This window comes from Hyaena hyaena, unplaced genomic scaffold (assembly GCF_003009895.1).
Source record: "Hyaena hyaena isolate Hyena2069 unplaced genomic scaffold, ASM300989v1 scaffold_91, whole genome shotgun sequence".
NCBI classification, from domain to species: Eukaryota; Metazoa; Chordata; class Mammalia; order Carnivora; family Hyaenidae; genus Hyaena; species Hyaena hyaena.
The window spans coordinates 1,412,465-1,429,662 of record NW_024080725.1 but is presented as its reverse complement, the minus strand read 5'-3'; the positions used below and the strand labels follow the sequence as shown (position 1 = coordinate 1,429,662).

The 17,198-nt window shown below is 38.2% G+C and overlaps 1 protein-coding gene across 2 annotated transcripts in view; it reads right to left on the bottom strand.

The window, feature by feature from the left end:
* Positions 1-17,198, bottom strand: part of PTPN4 (protein tyrosine phosphatase non-receptor type 4) — a 222,527-nt gene that overhangs the window by 20,559 nt on the left and 184,770 nt on the right. For both annotated transcript variants that reach the window (XM_039234876.1, XM_039234878.1), the window contains exons 19-23: positions 14,596-14,752; positions 4,869-5,035; positions 3,926-4,016; positions 3,783-3,844; positions 774-920 (exon numbers count right to left, since the gene is read on the bottom strand). In XM_039234876.1, the coding sequence (XP_039090807.1) occupies positions 774-920; positions 3,783-3,844; positions 3,926-4,016; positions 4,869-5,035; positions 14,596-14,752 (624 nt within the window). The remainder of the gene's footprint in view (positions 1-773; positions 921-3,782; positions 3,845-3,925; positions 4,017-4,868; positions 5,036-14,595; positions 14,753-17,198) is intronic.

The window sequence follows — 17,198 nt, the reverse complement described above, 5'->3', positions numbered from 1 at the left end:
TTTCTGGGCTCACGCGTGTTATAGCGTGTATCATTTCTTTGTTCCTTTTGATGGCCAAATAATACATGTGTGATTATATGAGGTTTTATTTGTTACATTTCAGTTGTTTCCACCTTTTGGCTATTATGAATGATACTGCTATGATCATTTGTGTACAAATATTTGTGTGGATGCAGTGCAACTGCTGAGTTACAGTAACTCTCATGGTTAGCCTTTTGAGGAACTGACAAACTGTTTCCTGAAGTAGCTGCACGATTTTACAGATCTACCAGCAGAATAAGAGGGTGCCATTTTCTCCATATCATTGTCAACACCTGCTATTATCTGTCATTTTTATTTTAGTCATCCAACTGGGTATGAGGTGCTACCTCTTTGTGGTTCTGATTTTACATTCCCCTGTGACTAATGAAGCAGCCAAGCATCTTTTCACGAACTTACTGGCCATTTAAGTATCTTGATTCAAGAAACATCTACTCAGAATGCTCGGCCATTTTTAAATTGAGGTTTCATCATTTTATTGTTGAATTGCAGGAGTTCTTTATATATTCTAGATCCAAATCCTTTACCAAATATCTATTAATCCATTTAGATAATAACTGATAAGAGTGGCTAGCATTTATATACATTTATTATGAGTTAGTCACTATGATTTTAATCACAACCACAAGAAATTAAGTTCAAAGTATAAAAAAGACTAAATCAAAGTGAATATTGTGACTATATATGCAATATACTTTGAAAAAAGCGTTGTTTAAGATTCCAGCATGACTTACTCTGCCACGTTCAACTTGTGTGGTCAACATTACAACCATGGAGGAGCCTTGTTCCCAAGTCATCTGCCAAAAATCTGTACAAGTGTGTGGTAATGGCCCTTGACAAGCAATATACTGATTTATAATGCTTGAAGAAGGGATTTCCATCTAAAAGGAAAAGGACACAAAACTAAAATTCTTTTACATTATTACTTTTTACTATGATCAAGTATATGAAAATCATCCACTAAATAATAACTGAATACAAGTGATCTCAAAAAACTGCAAAGTGAATAAAAGAAAACTTAATTAACAATTTCTTTATCTGTAGAAGAAATTTCTCAGTAATTTTATGTATATTTATCTTTTAAGAATTGGAAATAAAAATCAAAATATTTTCCAAAGCACTCATTGGTTTAAGAGCAGCTTTACAGAAAACCCTGTTTCAGGGGCAGAGACTTGGTACAGAAATAAAAAATATTTGTCTCTAAATAGCTTACAGGTAAAATTTGCAAGGAACAAAAATTCTGCCATTTGTTTTAGTTCAAACTTTACAAATTATATATATATGTCATATATATATATACACACATGCTATATAACATTTAGTACATTATACTATATAAGATATATATATATACACACACACAATAGAAAAAGATAGTAAAAATATCTTAAACTCATTATTTTCAGGAAGAAGTAAGATTGTGAGTGTTTGGGGAAGATGAGTTATACATACTACATTTTGAGACTTAATTAAAAAGGAAGAAAAGGTGACACATGCACATGGCACTGGAAGAATACTAAAAGGTGAATAGAAAAAGAGGTCTCCAGAAGTGCCTGGGATGCTCAGGTTATGATCTCGCGGTTCATGAGTTCAAGTCCTGAGTCAGGCTCTGTGCTGACAGTGCAGTGTCTGGAGCCTGTTTCAGATTCAGAGCCTCCCTCGCTATCTGCTCCTCCTCCACTCACGCGCATGCTCTCTCTCTCAAAAAGAAATAAACATTTACAAAAGGGGGGTGGGGGAAGAAAAGAGGTCTCCCTCCCACCCTCTGGTTCACAACCCAAGAGGACAATCCTTTTTGCTCATTTCTTTCTTTTTAAATTTTAAAAAAATCTGTTTTCATTTTTGAGATGGGGGTGAGCAGAGAGAGAGAGGGAGAGAGAGAATCCCAAATGGGTTTTGTGCTGTCAGCAAAAAGCCTGACACGGGGCTTGAATTCATGAACCATGAGATCATGATCTGAGCCGAAACCAAGGGTCCGGACACTTGACTGACTGAGCCCCCCAGGAGTTCCTCTAGTTTCTAACATCCTTCCAGAGATACTCTATACACAATACATAAATGTACATGCAAAAGTCTTTGTTTTCTGTAAGACATAAAAGGTAGCTTACAATGTTGTTCTGTGTATCTTTTTTCTTTTTCCACATTATCACTGAGATCATGTCATAATTAGTACATAAAGTTTCATTCTTTTTAATGGCTCTACTGTATAAATATATCATAATTAATTTAACAAACATTTAAGTTGCTGCTTATCTATTTGCTACATAAGCAAGGCTGCACTGAGTGTTTTTGTAAACTTAACATTTTTGTTAGTTACCTCTCCAAAGAGGTTATGCCTATTTACACTTCCAGCAACAACACATGAGGGATGTTTTTCCCCTGAGAGTCTCAATATACTGCTAATCCTTAACCCACAATTTTGTTTTTGTTTTGTTTTTTAAATTTTTTAACGTTTATTTATTTTTGAGAGAGAGAGAGACAGAGCACGAGCAGGGGAGGGGCAGAGAGAGAGGGAGATACAGAATCTGAAGCAGGCTCCAGGCTCCGAGCTGTCATCACAGAGCCTGATGCAGGGCTCGAACCCAAGGATGGCGAGATCATGACCTGAGCCGAAGTTGGATGCCTAACTGACTGAGCCCCCCAGGCGTCCCCCTCACCCACAATTTTAAAACTCCCAGTGCTCTGAAGTGTAGTTTGTCCTTTCTGTGGTACATTTGACCTAGCTTGGACTCATTTGACAACAATATCTGACCTGAACTAATTTAAGATTATTTACAGTCTTTAGTACCACTCAGTGGGAATATGCATGGTTTCCTATTAAATATCAACATGTTGATTACAGGGTAACGTCTCATAGTCTATTAAGGATGTTACTTACTACAGTATACAGTACAGGCACTGAATAACCTTTTAAAAATCCAAAAAAGGATGAATCCCAAAGTCTATTTGGCCCCAAAATTTCAGGTAGGGGATACAGACTTGTATATGGTATTATCACACTTTTTGGTATTTCAATCTAATAGGTGAAAAATAGTAATTTCTTACAGTTTTGATTTGCACTTTTCTTTTTGTGAGTTTAGACAAATGTCTAAACTTAGAAAAAATTTTCCCTTTCTGAGATTTTAAAACAATTCTCATACATTTCCTCCAACTACTTTCACAATCCCATTTTTACATTTATATTTTCATAGATCTAAAATATGTTATACAAAAAGTGAGTGGGTGAAGTATTTATAGATAAAAAATATTTCTGGCCTATTCTATTCCACTGCTCTATATGCATGTTAATATACCAGTACCAGTTTTTGGTAAAGTTTATTTTATTTTGAGAGAGAGCGTGAGCAAACACGTGCACAAGTGGGGAAGCGGCAGAGAGAGACTACTAAGCAGGTGCCCCAGTATCAAACTATTTTTTAATATTAATTTTATAATATTTTTCCATATCTGTAAGTGTTAAAAAAGTTTAGAGGCGCCTGAGTGGCTCAGTCAGTTAAGCGCCTGACTCTCAATTTTGGCTCAGGTCACGATCTCATGGCTCATGAGCTTGAACCCTTCACTGGGCTCTGTGCTGACAGAACAGATGGGATTCTCTCTCTCTCCCTCTCTTTCTGCCCCCACCCCCACTCATGCATACTTTTTTTTCTCTCTCAAAATAAGTAAAAATTTCAACAAAAAAAGGAACCACAAAATTATAGTGGTCCGTTTTATTCTGAATAACAAAGGCAGAATAAAAATAAACTTACATTTATATAATTTGCATTGATATAGTCTTCATTACCCTTTAAAATGACCCGTGTAGCATCATCTGAAAGAAATTTTAAAGAATGTTTTAATAAAATTATGCTACAAAGATAAAACTTAATAAACAGAGATAGCAGATACTTACAAGGCGAAATATCTCTGTATCTATTTTTGGAAATATTCTGAGGTAATTTGGCACAAGACATTGTCATTCCAGGTTTTTTCCGATACAGTTGCTTTAAAAAAAGAGAAAAAGAGCTTAAGATGAGTTCAGCAAGCCATTAAGAGATTCTGTTTTGCTTTTCAGACTTATTTCTATGCAAAAAACAAACAGGTTTTTTTCCTTAGGACACCTTATCCATACAATGATGTATGTACCTTAGGCTAGTTGGATATTGAGCCAAATTTGCACAGCTGAATTATGTACAATTTCTCACAAGAATTATTTACCATAACTTTTTTGAATGATGAAACAAATGAAAATAATTTTGCTTATAGCAAAATGCCTTAAGTTTTGAATCTCAAATCTGCAGACAACATATAGCTTTCATGCAGTTTGGAGATGTTTACACAGTATATGAATCAAGAACTTCTTAAAAGAACAACTGACCTACCCTAAATGACTTAGTCACACATGCTTTACAGTCAATCATCAATAACACATACTTTAGAGCAACAAATGACCAATTACATAGACTAATAAAAGCAGAGGATTAAATATGACTAGGTACAAAAGTTCTTTTCCTTTAACTCAGGATTTTTAGCTCCACCACTGCCTATCTTCATGTGCCGCCTTTCATAAAAATAGCTATTTAATTACAGGAAAAAATTTAGTTTGATGACATATGCGTAAAATCTCCTTATTCTTCTCTTTTAATAGATATCTATTATGTAACCACTATGTTACCACGACTAGTAGTTTGCAAGCAATGTTTAAAACTATGTATTTTAGAACATTTTTTCTGTCAATTATTTCTCAGAATACCATTTTAGTTTATACATTATGAACGATCGATTAGGTTGTTAAGAAACCATGAAATTAATTAAAAAAATATGGCCCAACATGCTTTCCATACAATAGTACTTACATCAAATTGTGTCAGGACTGTTCCAGTGATTAGTCCCTCAGCCAGCTGGATCATCGACTCCCGTAGGGAATGGTCATCCTGATGGACACTGTCTACTGGGGCTTTCTCAGGAATGTACTGGAAGTCTGGTTCATTTTCTAGCTTTTCTTCCACTACATCATATACAGCTAAAAAGCAAAAAAAAAAAAAAAAAAAAAGCAAAAAAGCCACATGAAAATCTTAATGAATTGGCAAAAAGTTACCAGATATGTTCTTTAATTTTGTGTCAGGAAAAAGAATTCATCAGATCTCAGCCTGGTGGTGTGTGTAAGAGACAGAGACTGGCTGTGAAGTTGAGCTCTGGTGTACCTTTGGGGGAAGAATGTTCCTGGACACACTGCTGAAGGTGTCTGTACCTGAAGAAGCAGCTCAGAGCAGACCTTCCCTTAAATTGTGGGACCCAGAACAAAATTAGAAGCAGGGACCTATACACTATACATCCAGATATGAAAAGATACAAATAACTTGAATAGAGTGCTAAATAAAACCTGTTCTATCCTCTTTCCTGACACATCAACAAAACCTGGGAGGCCAGAATCCACGGTCACAACAGAACGTAGACTCCGGCCTGGAGCCTGCCCAAAGCTCCATTCTTTAACACAGGGGCCTATGAACATATATGTGGACATACCAGCCCATATGCAAGCCTGTTCTCCACTCCTCTGCAAATGGCTGCCTCTTGGCTATCCTGCTGGCCCAGGGGCACATACAGCATGTGATCTACCCCAGGGAGAATGGACCTAGGGAAAATGGTCACACTGGAAGTGGGATCAGAGCTATTTAGGCAGAGAACTGAAGGTTAAAAAGTAGTTTAGAAAAGGCATAGTCACTGGGGATAGCCTGTCACCCGCCTTGGTCCTGCAAAATCCTAGCCCCCACAGACAAGGGCAAAGCTGAAAGAGAACCAGAGTAGAGACAAGCTAGTGGCTTCTTTGCCCATGCCTAAGAGGTTTGGTTCCTGTTCAGATGTGTGTACTTCTGAGAAGAAAAAATTTCTGAAATAAAGAATATATGAATGCATTCTAAGAAGAAATGAAAGCTAAAGGAAGAAAAAACCTACCAAAACAAGCTGTTTGTCTTTCTGATACTTTTTGTAAACATAGTTTTAAATTTTGATGATATGTTATTTTAAATAAAAAGGGACACGACAGACTCATGTTAACAAGTCCCAGTCCAGATTTTGACAAAACAGAAAGGTCTTTTGCCAAGTAAGCCATAGGTGGTTTCCTTTCCTAATTTCAAATATAAAGTGATTCAGAATTGTAAAAAGGCTGTGATTTTTCCATTAAATGGAATTTTGTCATATTCTGGTTCTACACAAGACATGAAATTTGTAAGCAGGCAAATGAATGTCTTGGTGTCAAACTGTCTTCAACTATCAAATGAGGATAATTCACCTATCTCACTGGATGACTGTAAAGATGAAATGAGAATATTTAAAATAGCCCAGGTGCAGAACTTACTATTAAGTTCTTTAGGATCTGTTATCTAGAGAAAACAGAACAAGCAAAACCCAGGGAAAATTATTCTTATTATAAAATTTAAGTTGCATTATGTGACAGAAAATGCATAGTAATGAATCACATAAACCTCAGGACTAAATGAATGTGTTCCTTGAAAAGTCAAAATAGAATATTCTGTTGAAATTCTCTGAATTTTCTTAGAAAGCCAATTCTAGACCATGAATGCAAAAAACAAAGTTGAGAAGCTAAAATGAAAATGCCTGTTTGTACCCAAGAGACAAAATGAGAGTTTTGTATTTCTTTTTCTTTTTCTCTTTTTCCTTTTCCTTCCTTTTTTTTCTTTCTCTTTCTATCCTTCCTTCCTCCCTCCCCCACCTTCCCTCTTCTTTCTTTTTTTATTTTTATTTTTTTAAAATTTTATTTCTGAGAGAGAGAGAGAGAGAGAGAGAGAGAGAGAGAAAGTGTGAGCAGGGGAGGGTCAGAGAGAGAGGGAGACACAGAATCTGAAACAGGCTCCAGGCTCTGAGCAGTCAGCACAGAGCCGACGTGGGGCTCGAACCCACAAACCGTGAGATCATGACCTGAGCCGAAGGCGGACACTCAACCGACTGAGCCACCCAGGCGCCCCCTTCCTTTTCTTTTTTTAATATTTTTTAATGTTTTTATTTATTTCTGAGAGAGAGAGAGAGAAAGCATGAGCAGGGGAGGGTCAGAAAGAGAGGGAGTCACAGAATCTGAAACAGGTTCCAGGCTCTGAGCTGTCAGCACAGAGTCCGACGCGGGGCTCAAACCCACAAACGGTAAGATCATGACCTGAGCTGAAGTCGGACCCTTAACCGACTGAGCCACCCAGGCGCCCCCCCTTCGTTTTCTTTTTTAAAGAAACTCTCTTGGAAAGCTCTGCAGGGTTGGGTGTGGTGGTGTTGATAATGTAATCGGTCAAGCTCTAACTACATTATACTTCTTTATGATATACATTTCAACAACTGGTAGCAAGGCATTAACCAATAATTATTCTTGTGGCTAAAACTATGGCTAATAATGAAACATTCAGAACAAAACTAGAAGAATATTTATAATGCTGGGATACAGGCATGTAAGAACTTTTCCCAGAGGAGACTGATAGTGTTGCAGGAACTTGAAACAGTGCAATAAAACTGAAGAAAGGAAGAAAGGTCTGGGAAAATTAGCTCTTGCCAAAAACCTAAAGGAAGGGGCTTTAATTTATTCTGCATTAAATTCATTCTGCATAGCACAAAGGGGACAGAACTAGGAACATGGATTTTTAGTTCAGTTAATAGCTCAAGCTACCCAAGGGAAAATGAACTGCTTCAGGAGCCACTGAGCGCTGCACAATGGCAGGACGATTTGGGGCTACTGTAGAGCTCCAAGCCACCAACAAAGGAACTAGAGAGTACGGTATTAAGGTTTCTCCAAACCTGGAACTGCGGTTATGAATTAACAAGCCAGCTGTCCAGATAAGGAGATGACACGATTAGGCTACTGGCATTATCCAATGCAAACACAGGCCGGATTTTAAAAAAAGCTTTATATACAGCTTGTTACAGAGTTTTCTAAAAGTGGTTCAAAACAGGCTCTTGAGTTAAGATGGCCGAGTAGAATGGGGACTCTGAGCTTGTCTCATTCCTGGAATGTAGGCGGATCAGCATCAAGCTGGAAATTGATCTGAGGATTAACATAACAATCTGCATAACATGAGCCATAGAACTTGGCAGGTACTTGGTGCAGAGGGGTGAACTGGAGGGGAGAGAAAAGCTGCGGAGCTCCTGCGGGTAGGGAGCCATCTTTGTGGAGAGAGGACAGAGAAAGGGGGAGAGTGCAGCACTTAGGGATTGCACAAGAAAAGTACTCTCCCTGAAAGTAGCTGTAGAGAAAAAGAGACAGAGAGTGTGAAAATACTTGCAGAGGACTGGACAAAAAAATATGTTCTCCAAAACCACTGATGGGGAAAAAGGAGAAGTCTTAATACCACCAGGATGCTATAAACAGTGGAGTGCAGAGTATGAAGGTCTGGAGCTCAGTGCCTGGTGGTGCTCTCGTTTGAGGAAATAGGGCGAATTTTCAGGAGCAGGCAGTGCCGTCTGAGGGGTCTGTGTGCCATGCAGGGAGAAGTGGTTCACCTGACTGAAGCGCATTTGGTAGAGGCCATACAGCCTTCCCTTGGGCCAACCAGGCTTACTGATATAGGAACAAAGATGCCAGAGGTCACCAAAACCTGGCGCTGGCTGCGTGTTGTGATTTACAACTCTGAGACTCTGCTGCTGTGCGAATGTTTTTTGGGACAAGCCGGTATCTGGCCATTGATTGGTGAGATCCCACCCTCAGAGAGTCTGAGCAGATCCAAGCTGCTGGGGGTCTCTGAAGTGTGGGGTTTTGAAACACAGCACCATCTGAGATAAAACCCTGGAGGGAGGTACCACCAAGCAGACAGCTTGGACATGGACAAGGTAGAGGAAGGGAGCAGACAGAAGCCTGAGACAAAGGAGGGGTACTTGTTTATGGGTTGGCAAGGGCACAAAGTTCCTGTGTTAGAGGCTAAGGAGTTGGGTTAAGTCATTTGCACTTTTTGTTCGTGCGCTTACACGGATCAACTCCACTAAGCTAAGCAGCACCACCAAGTGGAGAATGGAGCCACGACCACCCATGCCATCCAGGCACAGCCTCCAGAAAACCACCACAAAACCTTTTCACCTGCTTATTAGTCTACGGACTACAGTGTGCTGTAAAGTTTCACATCTACGGGATGCTGAATGTAATTTCACTTGGGTCTCATTCTGTTTGCTGGTTCGTTTATTTGTTTTCATTGTTTCTGTTTTTGCTTCTGTTGTTTTATTTTTTTCTCTCTTTTCTTTCTCTTTCTTGCATACAGAAAGAGCAAATTATTATTTATTTAAAAAAATTTTTATTCTGTTTTATTTTATTATTTAAACTTCTTAAAAAAATTTCTCTTTATTATCTATTCTGTCAAGCTTCTCTCAACAAACAGACCAAAACACACCTAGGATTTAACTTCCCTTATTTGATTTTTTTGTTTTGTTTCTAATTTTTATCTTATTAATTTTCTTCTTTCAAAATGACAAGATGGAGGAATTCACTCTAGAAGAAAGAAAAGAAAGAAATGACCAGGGATTTAATCAACACAGATGTAAGTAAGATGTCTGCACTAGAATTTAAAACCACAATTATAATACTAGCTGGGGTTGAAAAAAGCATGGAAGACACAAGAGAATTTCTTTCTGCAGAGATAAAAGAACTAAAATCTAGTAAGGCAAAAATTAAATTAAAAATGCTATAACCGAGATGTAATCTTGAATGGATGTTGTGATGGCAAGGATGGATAAAGCACAGCAGTGAATTGGTGTTACAAAAGAAAAAATTACAGAAAATAAACGAAGCAAAAAAAAAAAAAAGAAAGAAAAAGAAAAGAGGGAAACAAAGGCAAAAGATCACAATACAAGACTTAGGGAACTCAGTGACTTATTAAAAAGGAACAATAATCCAATCATAGGAGTCCCAGAAGATGAAGAGAGAGATAAAGAGGCAGAAGGTATTATGTGAGCAAACTGTAGCTGAAAATTTTCCTAATCTGAGGACGGACACAGACTTCAAAATCCAAGAAGCACAGAGGACTCTGATTAGATTCAACAAAAACCGACTATCACCAAGGCATATCACAGATACATTCACAAAATACACACACGAGGAAAGAATTATGAAAGCAGCAAGGGAAAAGTCCTTAACCTACAAGGGAAGACAGATCAGGTTTGCAGCAGGTATGTCCACAGAAAGTTGGCAGGCCAGAAAGGAGTAGCAAGATATATTCAACGTGCTACATCAGAAAAACATGCAGCCAAGAATTCTTTATTCAGCAAGGAAGTGATTCAACATAGGAAAGATAAAGAGTTTCCCAGACAAACAAAAATCAAAGGAATTCATGACCACCAAACCAGTCTTGCAAGAAATTTTAAGGGGACTCTGTGAGTGAAGGAAAAACAAGACCAAAAGCAACAAAGACCAGAAAGGGTAAGAGAACATCACCAGAAACACCAACTCTACAGTCAACACAATGGCACTAAATTCAAATATTTCAATAATCACTGTAAATGTAAATGGACTAAATGCTCCAATCAAGAGCCATAGGGTATCAGAATGGGTAAGAAAACAAGACCATCTATGTGCTGCCTTTAAGAGACTCAATTTACACCTAAAGACACCTGCAGAATGAAAGTAAGGGGATGGAGAACCATTTATCCCATTTATCATGCTAATGGATGCCAAAACAAAGATTGCAACAAGAGATGAAGAAGGGTATTATATCATAATTAAGGTGTCAACAGCCCACTTACAGAAATGGACAGATCATCTAAGCAGAAAATCAACAAGGAAACAATGGCTTTGAATGACACACTGGACTGGATGGACTTAACAGACAAATTCAGAACATTTCATCCTAAAGCACCAGAATACACATTCTTCTTGAGTGCACATAGAACATTCTCCAGAACAGATTACATACTGGGTCACAAATAAGGATTCAACAAGTACAAAATGATCAGTAACATACCATGCATATTTTGGGATCACAACACTATGAAACCTGAAATCAACCACAAGAAAAATTTTGGAATGACCACAAATACTTGGAGATTAAAGAACATCCTAATAAAGAATGAATGGGATGTGGGAGCGAGGGGTGCCTGGATGGCTCAGCCAGTGAAGCATCTGACTTCAGGTCATGATCTCGTGATTCGTTGGATTCGACTTCCACTTCGGGCTCTGTGCTGAAAGCTCAGAGCCTAGAGCCTGCTTCAGATTCTGTCTCCTCTCTCTTTGCCCTTTCTCCACTCAGGCTCTTTATCTCTCTCCCTCTCAAAAATAAATAAACATTTAAAAAAACAGGAATGGGTTAACAAAGAAATTAAAGAGAAAGTTAAGAAGTACATAGTAGCCAATGAAAATGAAAACACCATTGTCCAAAACCTCTGTGAGGAAGCAAAGGCAATATTAAGAGGGAAGTACATAGTAATCCAGCCCTTCCTAAAGAAGGAAGAAATGCCTCAAATACAAACCTAACCATACACTTCTAAAAGAGCTGGAAAAAGAACTGGATAAAGCCCAAAACCAGAATAAGGGAAATAATAAAGAGCAGAAACCAAGGATATTGAAATTAAAAAAAAAAAAAAACCCAAAACCAGTAGAACAGATCAATGAAAGCAGAAGCTGGTTCTTTGAAAGAATTAACAAAATTGATAAACCCCTAGACAGATTCATTCAAAAGAGGGAAATGACCCAAATAAATAAAATCATGAAAGAGGTGAAATCACAACCGACACCACAGAATTACAAATAAAAAGAGATTATGAGCAATTATATGCCAACAAATTGAGCATTCTGGAAAAAGTGGACAAATTCCTAGAAATACATAAACTAGAAACAAGAAGAGAGAAAATTTTAACAGACCTATAACCTAAAGAAATTGAATAAGTAATCACAAATCTCCCCCAAAACAGGAATTCTACCAAACATTTAAAGAAGAGTTAATACCTATTCTTTTGAAGCTGTTCCAAAAAAAAAAAAGAAAAAGAAAAGAAAAAAGAAATGGAAGGAAAACTTCCAAACTCATTCTATGAGGCCAGCATTTCCTTGATTTCAAAACCAGACAAAGACCCCACTAAAAAGGAGAACTACAGACCAATTTCCCTGATGAACATGAATCTAAAAATTCTCCACAAGATACTAGCAACCTGAATGTAACAATACATTAAAAGAATTAATCAAGTGGGATTTGTTCCTGGGCTACAGGCCTGATCCAAAATCCACAAATCAATCAACATGTTACATCACATAAAAAAAAGAAAAGAACCACATAATCTCAACAGATGCAGAAAAAATTATCTGACAAAATACAGCATCCTTTCTTGATAAAAGTCCTCAAGAAAGCAGGGATAGAAGGAACATACCTGAAGATCATAAAGGCCATATACGAAAGACCCACAGCTAATAGCATCCTCAATGGGGAAAAACTGAGAGCTTTCCCCCTAAATTCAGGAACACGACAGGGATGTCCACTCTGACCACTGTTATTCAATACAGTATTGGAAGTCCTAACCTCAGGAATCAGACAAAAAGAAATAAAAGGCATCCAAATCGGTAAGAAGTCAAACTTTCACTTTTCGCAGACGACATGATACTCTCTAAATGGAAAACCTGAAAGACTCCACTAAAAAACTACTAGAACTGATATGTGAATTCAGCAAAGGTGCAGGATATAAAATCAACATACATAAATTGGTTGCGTTTCTATACACTAATAATGAAGCAGCAGAAAAGAGAAATCAAGGAATCGATCACATTTACAATTCTACTGAAAACAATAAGATACCTAGGAATAAATATAACCAAATAGATAAAAGATCTGCATGCTGAAAACTATAGAAAGCTTATGAAAGAAACTGAAGACACAAAGAAATAGAAAAACATTCCATGCTCATGGATTGGAAGAACAGTATTATTAAAATGTTGATACTACTCAAAGCCATCTATACATTCAATGCAATCCTTACCAAACACCACCATTCTTCACAAAGCTACATCAAACAATTCTAAAATTTGTATGAAACCAGAAAGACTGTGACTAGCAAAGTAATATTAAAAAAGAAAACCAAAGCTGGAGGCATCACAATCCCAGACTTCAGCTGTATTACAAAGCTGTGATCATCAAGACCATATAGTTCTGGCACAAAAACAGACACATATATCAATGGAAAAGAAGGGAGAGCCCAGAAATGGACACCCTAATGATATAATGATGGCCAACTAGTCTTTGACAAAGCAAAGAAAGAGTATCTAATGGAAAAAAAACTTGACAGTGACATACAAAAGACTGAACTTGGACCACTTTCTTACACCATATATAAAAATGAACTACTGGGACCTCATCAAGATAGAAAGCTTCTGTACAGTGAAGGAAACAATCAACAAAACTAAAAGACAACCAAATGAATGGGAGAAGATATCTGCAAATGACATATCAGAAAAAGGGTTAGTATCCAAAATCTATAAAAAACTTTCCAAACTCAACATCCTCCCCAAAATAATCCAGTTAAGAAATGGGCAGAAGACATGAATAGACACTTTTCCAAAGAAGACACCCTGCTGGCTAACAGACACATGAAAAGATGCTCAATATCTCTCATCATCAGGGAAATACAAATCAATATTGCAGTGAGGTACCACTTCATACCTGTCAGAATGGCTAAAATTAACAACTCAGGAAACAACAGATATTGGCAAGGATGTAGAGAAAAGGGAACACTTCTGTGCTGCTGGTGGGATGAAAATAGTATGGAGTTTCCTCAAAAAATTAAAAATAGAATTACCCTACAATCCAGTAATTGCACTACTATATACCCAAAGAATACAAAAATGCTGATTCAAAGGGGCACGTGGACCCCAATGTTTATAGCAGCGCTATCAACAATAGCCAAATTATGGAAAGAGCCCAAATGTCCACTGACTGAGGAATGGATAAAGAACATGTGGTGTATGTGTATGTATACTCATTTCTTCAACAAGGATTTACTGTGTACCTACCACGACTAGAGCAACTGAGGGACAAGGGAGGCCTTTTTAGCTGTGGTGGAAGAAGAGGGATTTTCTGGGGATGACGTCTGAGCAGAGACTCGAATGAAGTGAGGATATAAGTCATAGGAAAATCAAGAAGAGCATTTTAGACAGAAGGAATTTTTAAATTTTTTTTTTTTAATGTTTTATTTATTTCTAGGAGAGAGTGAGAGAGAGAGACAGCGTGAGCAGGGGAGGGTCAGAGAGAGAGGGAGTCACAGACTGAAATAGGCTCCAGGCTCTGAGCTGGCAGTCAGCACAGAGCCCGACGCGGGGCTCGAACCCACGAACCGCGAGATCATGACCTAAGCGAAAGTCGGACGCTTAACCGACTAAGCCACCCAGGTGCCCCTAGACAGAAGGAATTTTTAAAAAGCCAGCACAGAACAGAGGAAAGTGAGCAAGGCTGTGTGGCAGACAAGGGGCCAAGAACTGAGTTTTACTACCAGTGTGAATGGAAGCCACTTTGAGCAGTAAACAGTCATGGCCTGATATGCTTTTTAAAAGCCCACTCTGGTTGCCGTGTCTAGTAACAAAAGAAAGAAATTATGAAACCATCCAGTGCTACATAGAGTACTTACCATTAGGTCGAACCAGAAGTACGAGTTCCCCAGAATGTCTCTCACAGCTAGCTTTAATAAACAGGACGACTTGATCATGGGTATGTTCTGCAATGTCCCGACCATTGATCAGTACAACTTGGTCCCCTTCATTCAATCGAGGGACACAGAGGTCAGCCTATAATGTAACATAAAGTTTCAAGTGTTTACATGGCTTTCTGAAAGTAAAGCACAGGAATTTATTTTTATGGACACTACAGCAGGAGAGCAAAAGCTACATACAGAACGGCATCCATCCATTTATTCATCTATTTGCAAAAAGTAGAAATCTAGCGTCCCCATGAAACTACTACCTTTTTTCCTTTTCAACCACTTTTTCCCTGCTGTCCTACTAAATGCTTAGATACACAGAGAAGACTAATGATCTCAAGGTGCATAGATACAGGCAGCCCTCACATTGCACAGTCCTGTATGTATAAATTTCAGTCCCCACAGGTTAGTTAGGTGACAGTCTCCCAACAAGGTTCAGACTGCAGTTACCACAATGCATTAAATGTGAATAATTACATAACGTACAAACTTTGCTACTAGCTCATGAGTCCACAGATCATTACAAAAATAAGACACACATCACAATCAGTGACCCATCACATGTCACTTCTTTCAAAGTCTGTTGGTGACTTGCTGCTGTTCATCTGTCACTCAGTTTGCGGGGAGACAGCAAAGCAGGTACCTGTTTCACCTCCTTGCCTCCCAGTGGTAAACTCAAGTAAATCTAAAGCAGGAACTGGCCAGGAAAGCTAAAAATGCAGCAAAGAAACAAAAGAGTGATAGTGCTAGAAGTAAAATGCAAATCGAATATAAACCACTGACAGCGGAAATAGTGATGTGGCTACTGTCCAAGAGCCTCCAGACATGCAGCGAAAGGAATTTATTGAAGCCGACTTGTCAACGTAAATGAAAGTGGCTGTGATGAAGTGACTTTCCAGATGAAGATGTCCTAGAGGAAGTGAGGCTGGCAAAGCAGTTCTCACTAAAGGTCTATTTCATAACATTGAAAAAGCAAAGAATGAATGGTAGAAGTGAATACCAATTTAGAAAGGATTAGGACAATTTGCTAAGGAAAGAAAAAAGCTCACTCTTGTATGTTAAGTTACACAACAATAAGGGAAACAAATTCAATGTACTTGTGATGAGTTCCCATAAGGAAATGGAACGCTTTATTTCTCAGTGTTTCTGATAGTTCGAATTAGAGGATAATAAATCAGTATTAATTATTTTTTCATCTCCCTATAACTTTATAGGAACAACTAAGAGAAATTTCAATTATTTGATAAAAAATTGAAAGGTCATAGAAGCCACTGTAACTTTTCCCACTGATTACCAGGATCGCTTCACACAGAGTCAGCCATACAGAGTCGTTTTTACAGTCCTGCCCCACCGTGCAAAGTGACAGGTGCCTGCATCTCACTGGGAAAAGAAAGACACGATGCAGCTAAGAGCGGAAAGCAGATGTAGGGACAGCAAGCTCCAGGAACACAGCAATGAGAAAACACCGGAGTCAAGTCTGGAGGATGATCAGTCGGCTAGGGAAGGAAATGACAGGGTGGGACCTTACAGAAAAAGGATGCTAGAAGAAATGAAAGCACAACTAGTCAAATTCATAATAAACACAAAGTCAATAATAATCCAACAAGGTCCTGTCACTAATGGAAAGAGCATAAGTTCTTTCTTTGCTGCTTACAAAGCATGTGATTTCAAACACCCGAAACTCTGGAAATGGAGCAGGTATCTGCTCTAATTATTTCATAAATTTCTAAAGACAAAAATGTGATAATTCAATGCAAAGTATTAAAATTTAGAAAACGCAAGTTCAGAATAGTTGCTTCTTTCTCTACTTCTTGGTGGAGATGACATTCATATATTCCCTCTGCACACCAGCACTGTGATACTTTTGTGTACCAGTGTGGTCCCAAGTTTGTGTAAATGCCTGTACAGTACCTAAAGGGTGGTGAATGCTCTGTATCAATGGTACTGGGAGAAATGTAATGGGCTGGAGCAAAGTGGTACCCTCTTACCTTACTTTGTGGACAATACAGCTGGTAGGAAAGAGAAGGCAGTCTGTGTGCTAGGAAGAGAATAGCTACACATTTCTCCTACTGTACCTTGAGTACATCCACTGATATTTCCAGTTCACAGACTGAGGCTAATGGGGTAGTTAATCAATATGCTAGAACATGCAGAGATTAATTTTTTGAACCCATTATCACTTATCACTGACAGAAACTCTCTCATATTTAATCTGCCTTTCATCAGGTATATTTAATAAATTTCTATTTTCATTCTTTTTTGTGTGTGTGTGGAAGCTGCATTTTGTCTATTTGCATTCTGATCTGGAAAGTCTAGATAAACTATATGCTTATTTATTTTGGCGGGGCGTGGGGGGAGAGGCAGGGAGAGAGAATCCCTGCACTGTCAGTGCAAAGCCTGATGCAGGACTTGATCTCACAAACTGTGAGATCATGACCCGAGCAGCAATCAAGAGTCAGGACGCTTAACCAACAGAGACACCCAGGCTCCCTGATTATCTATATATTTAAATGAATTTTGTTGGAGCAACAACT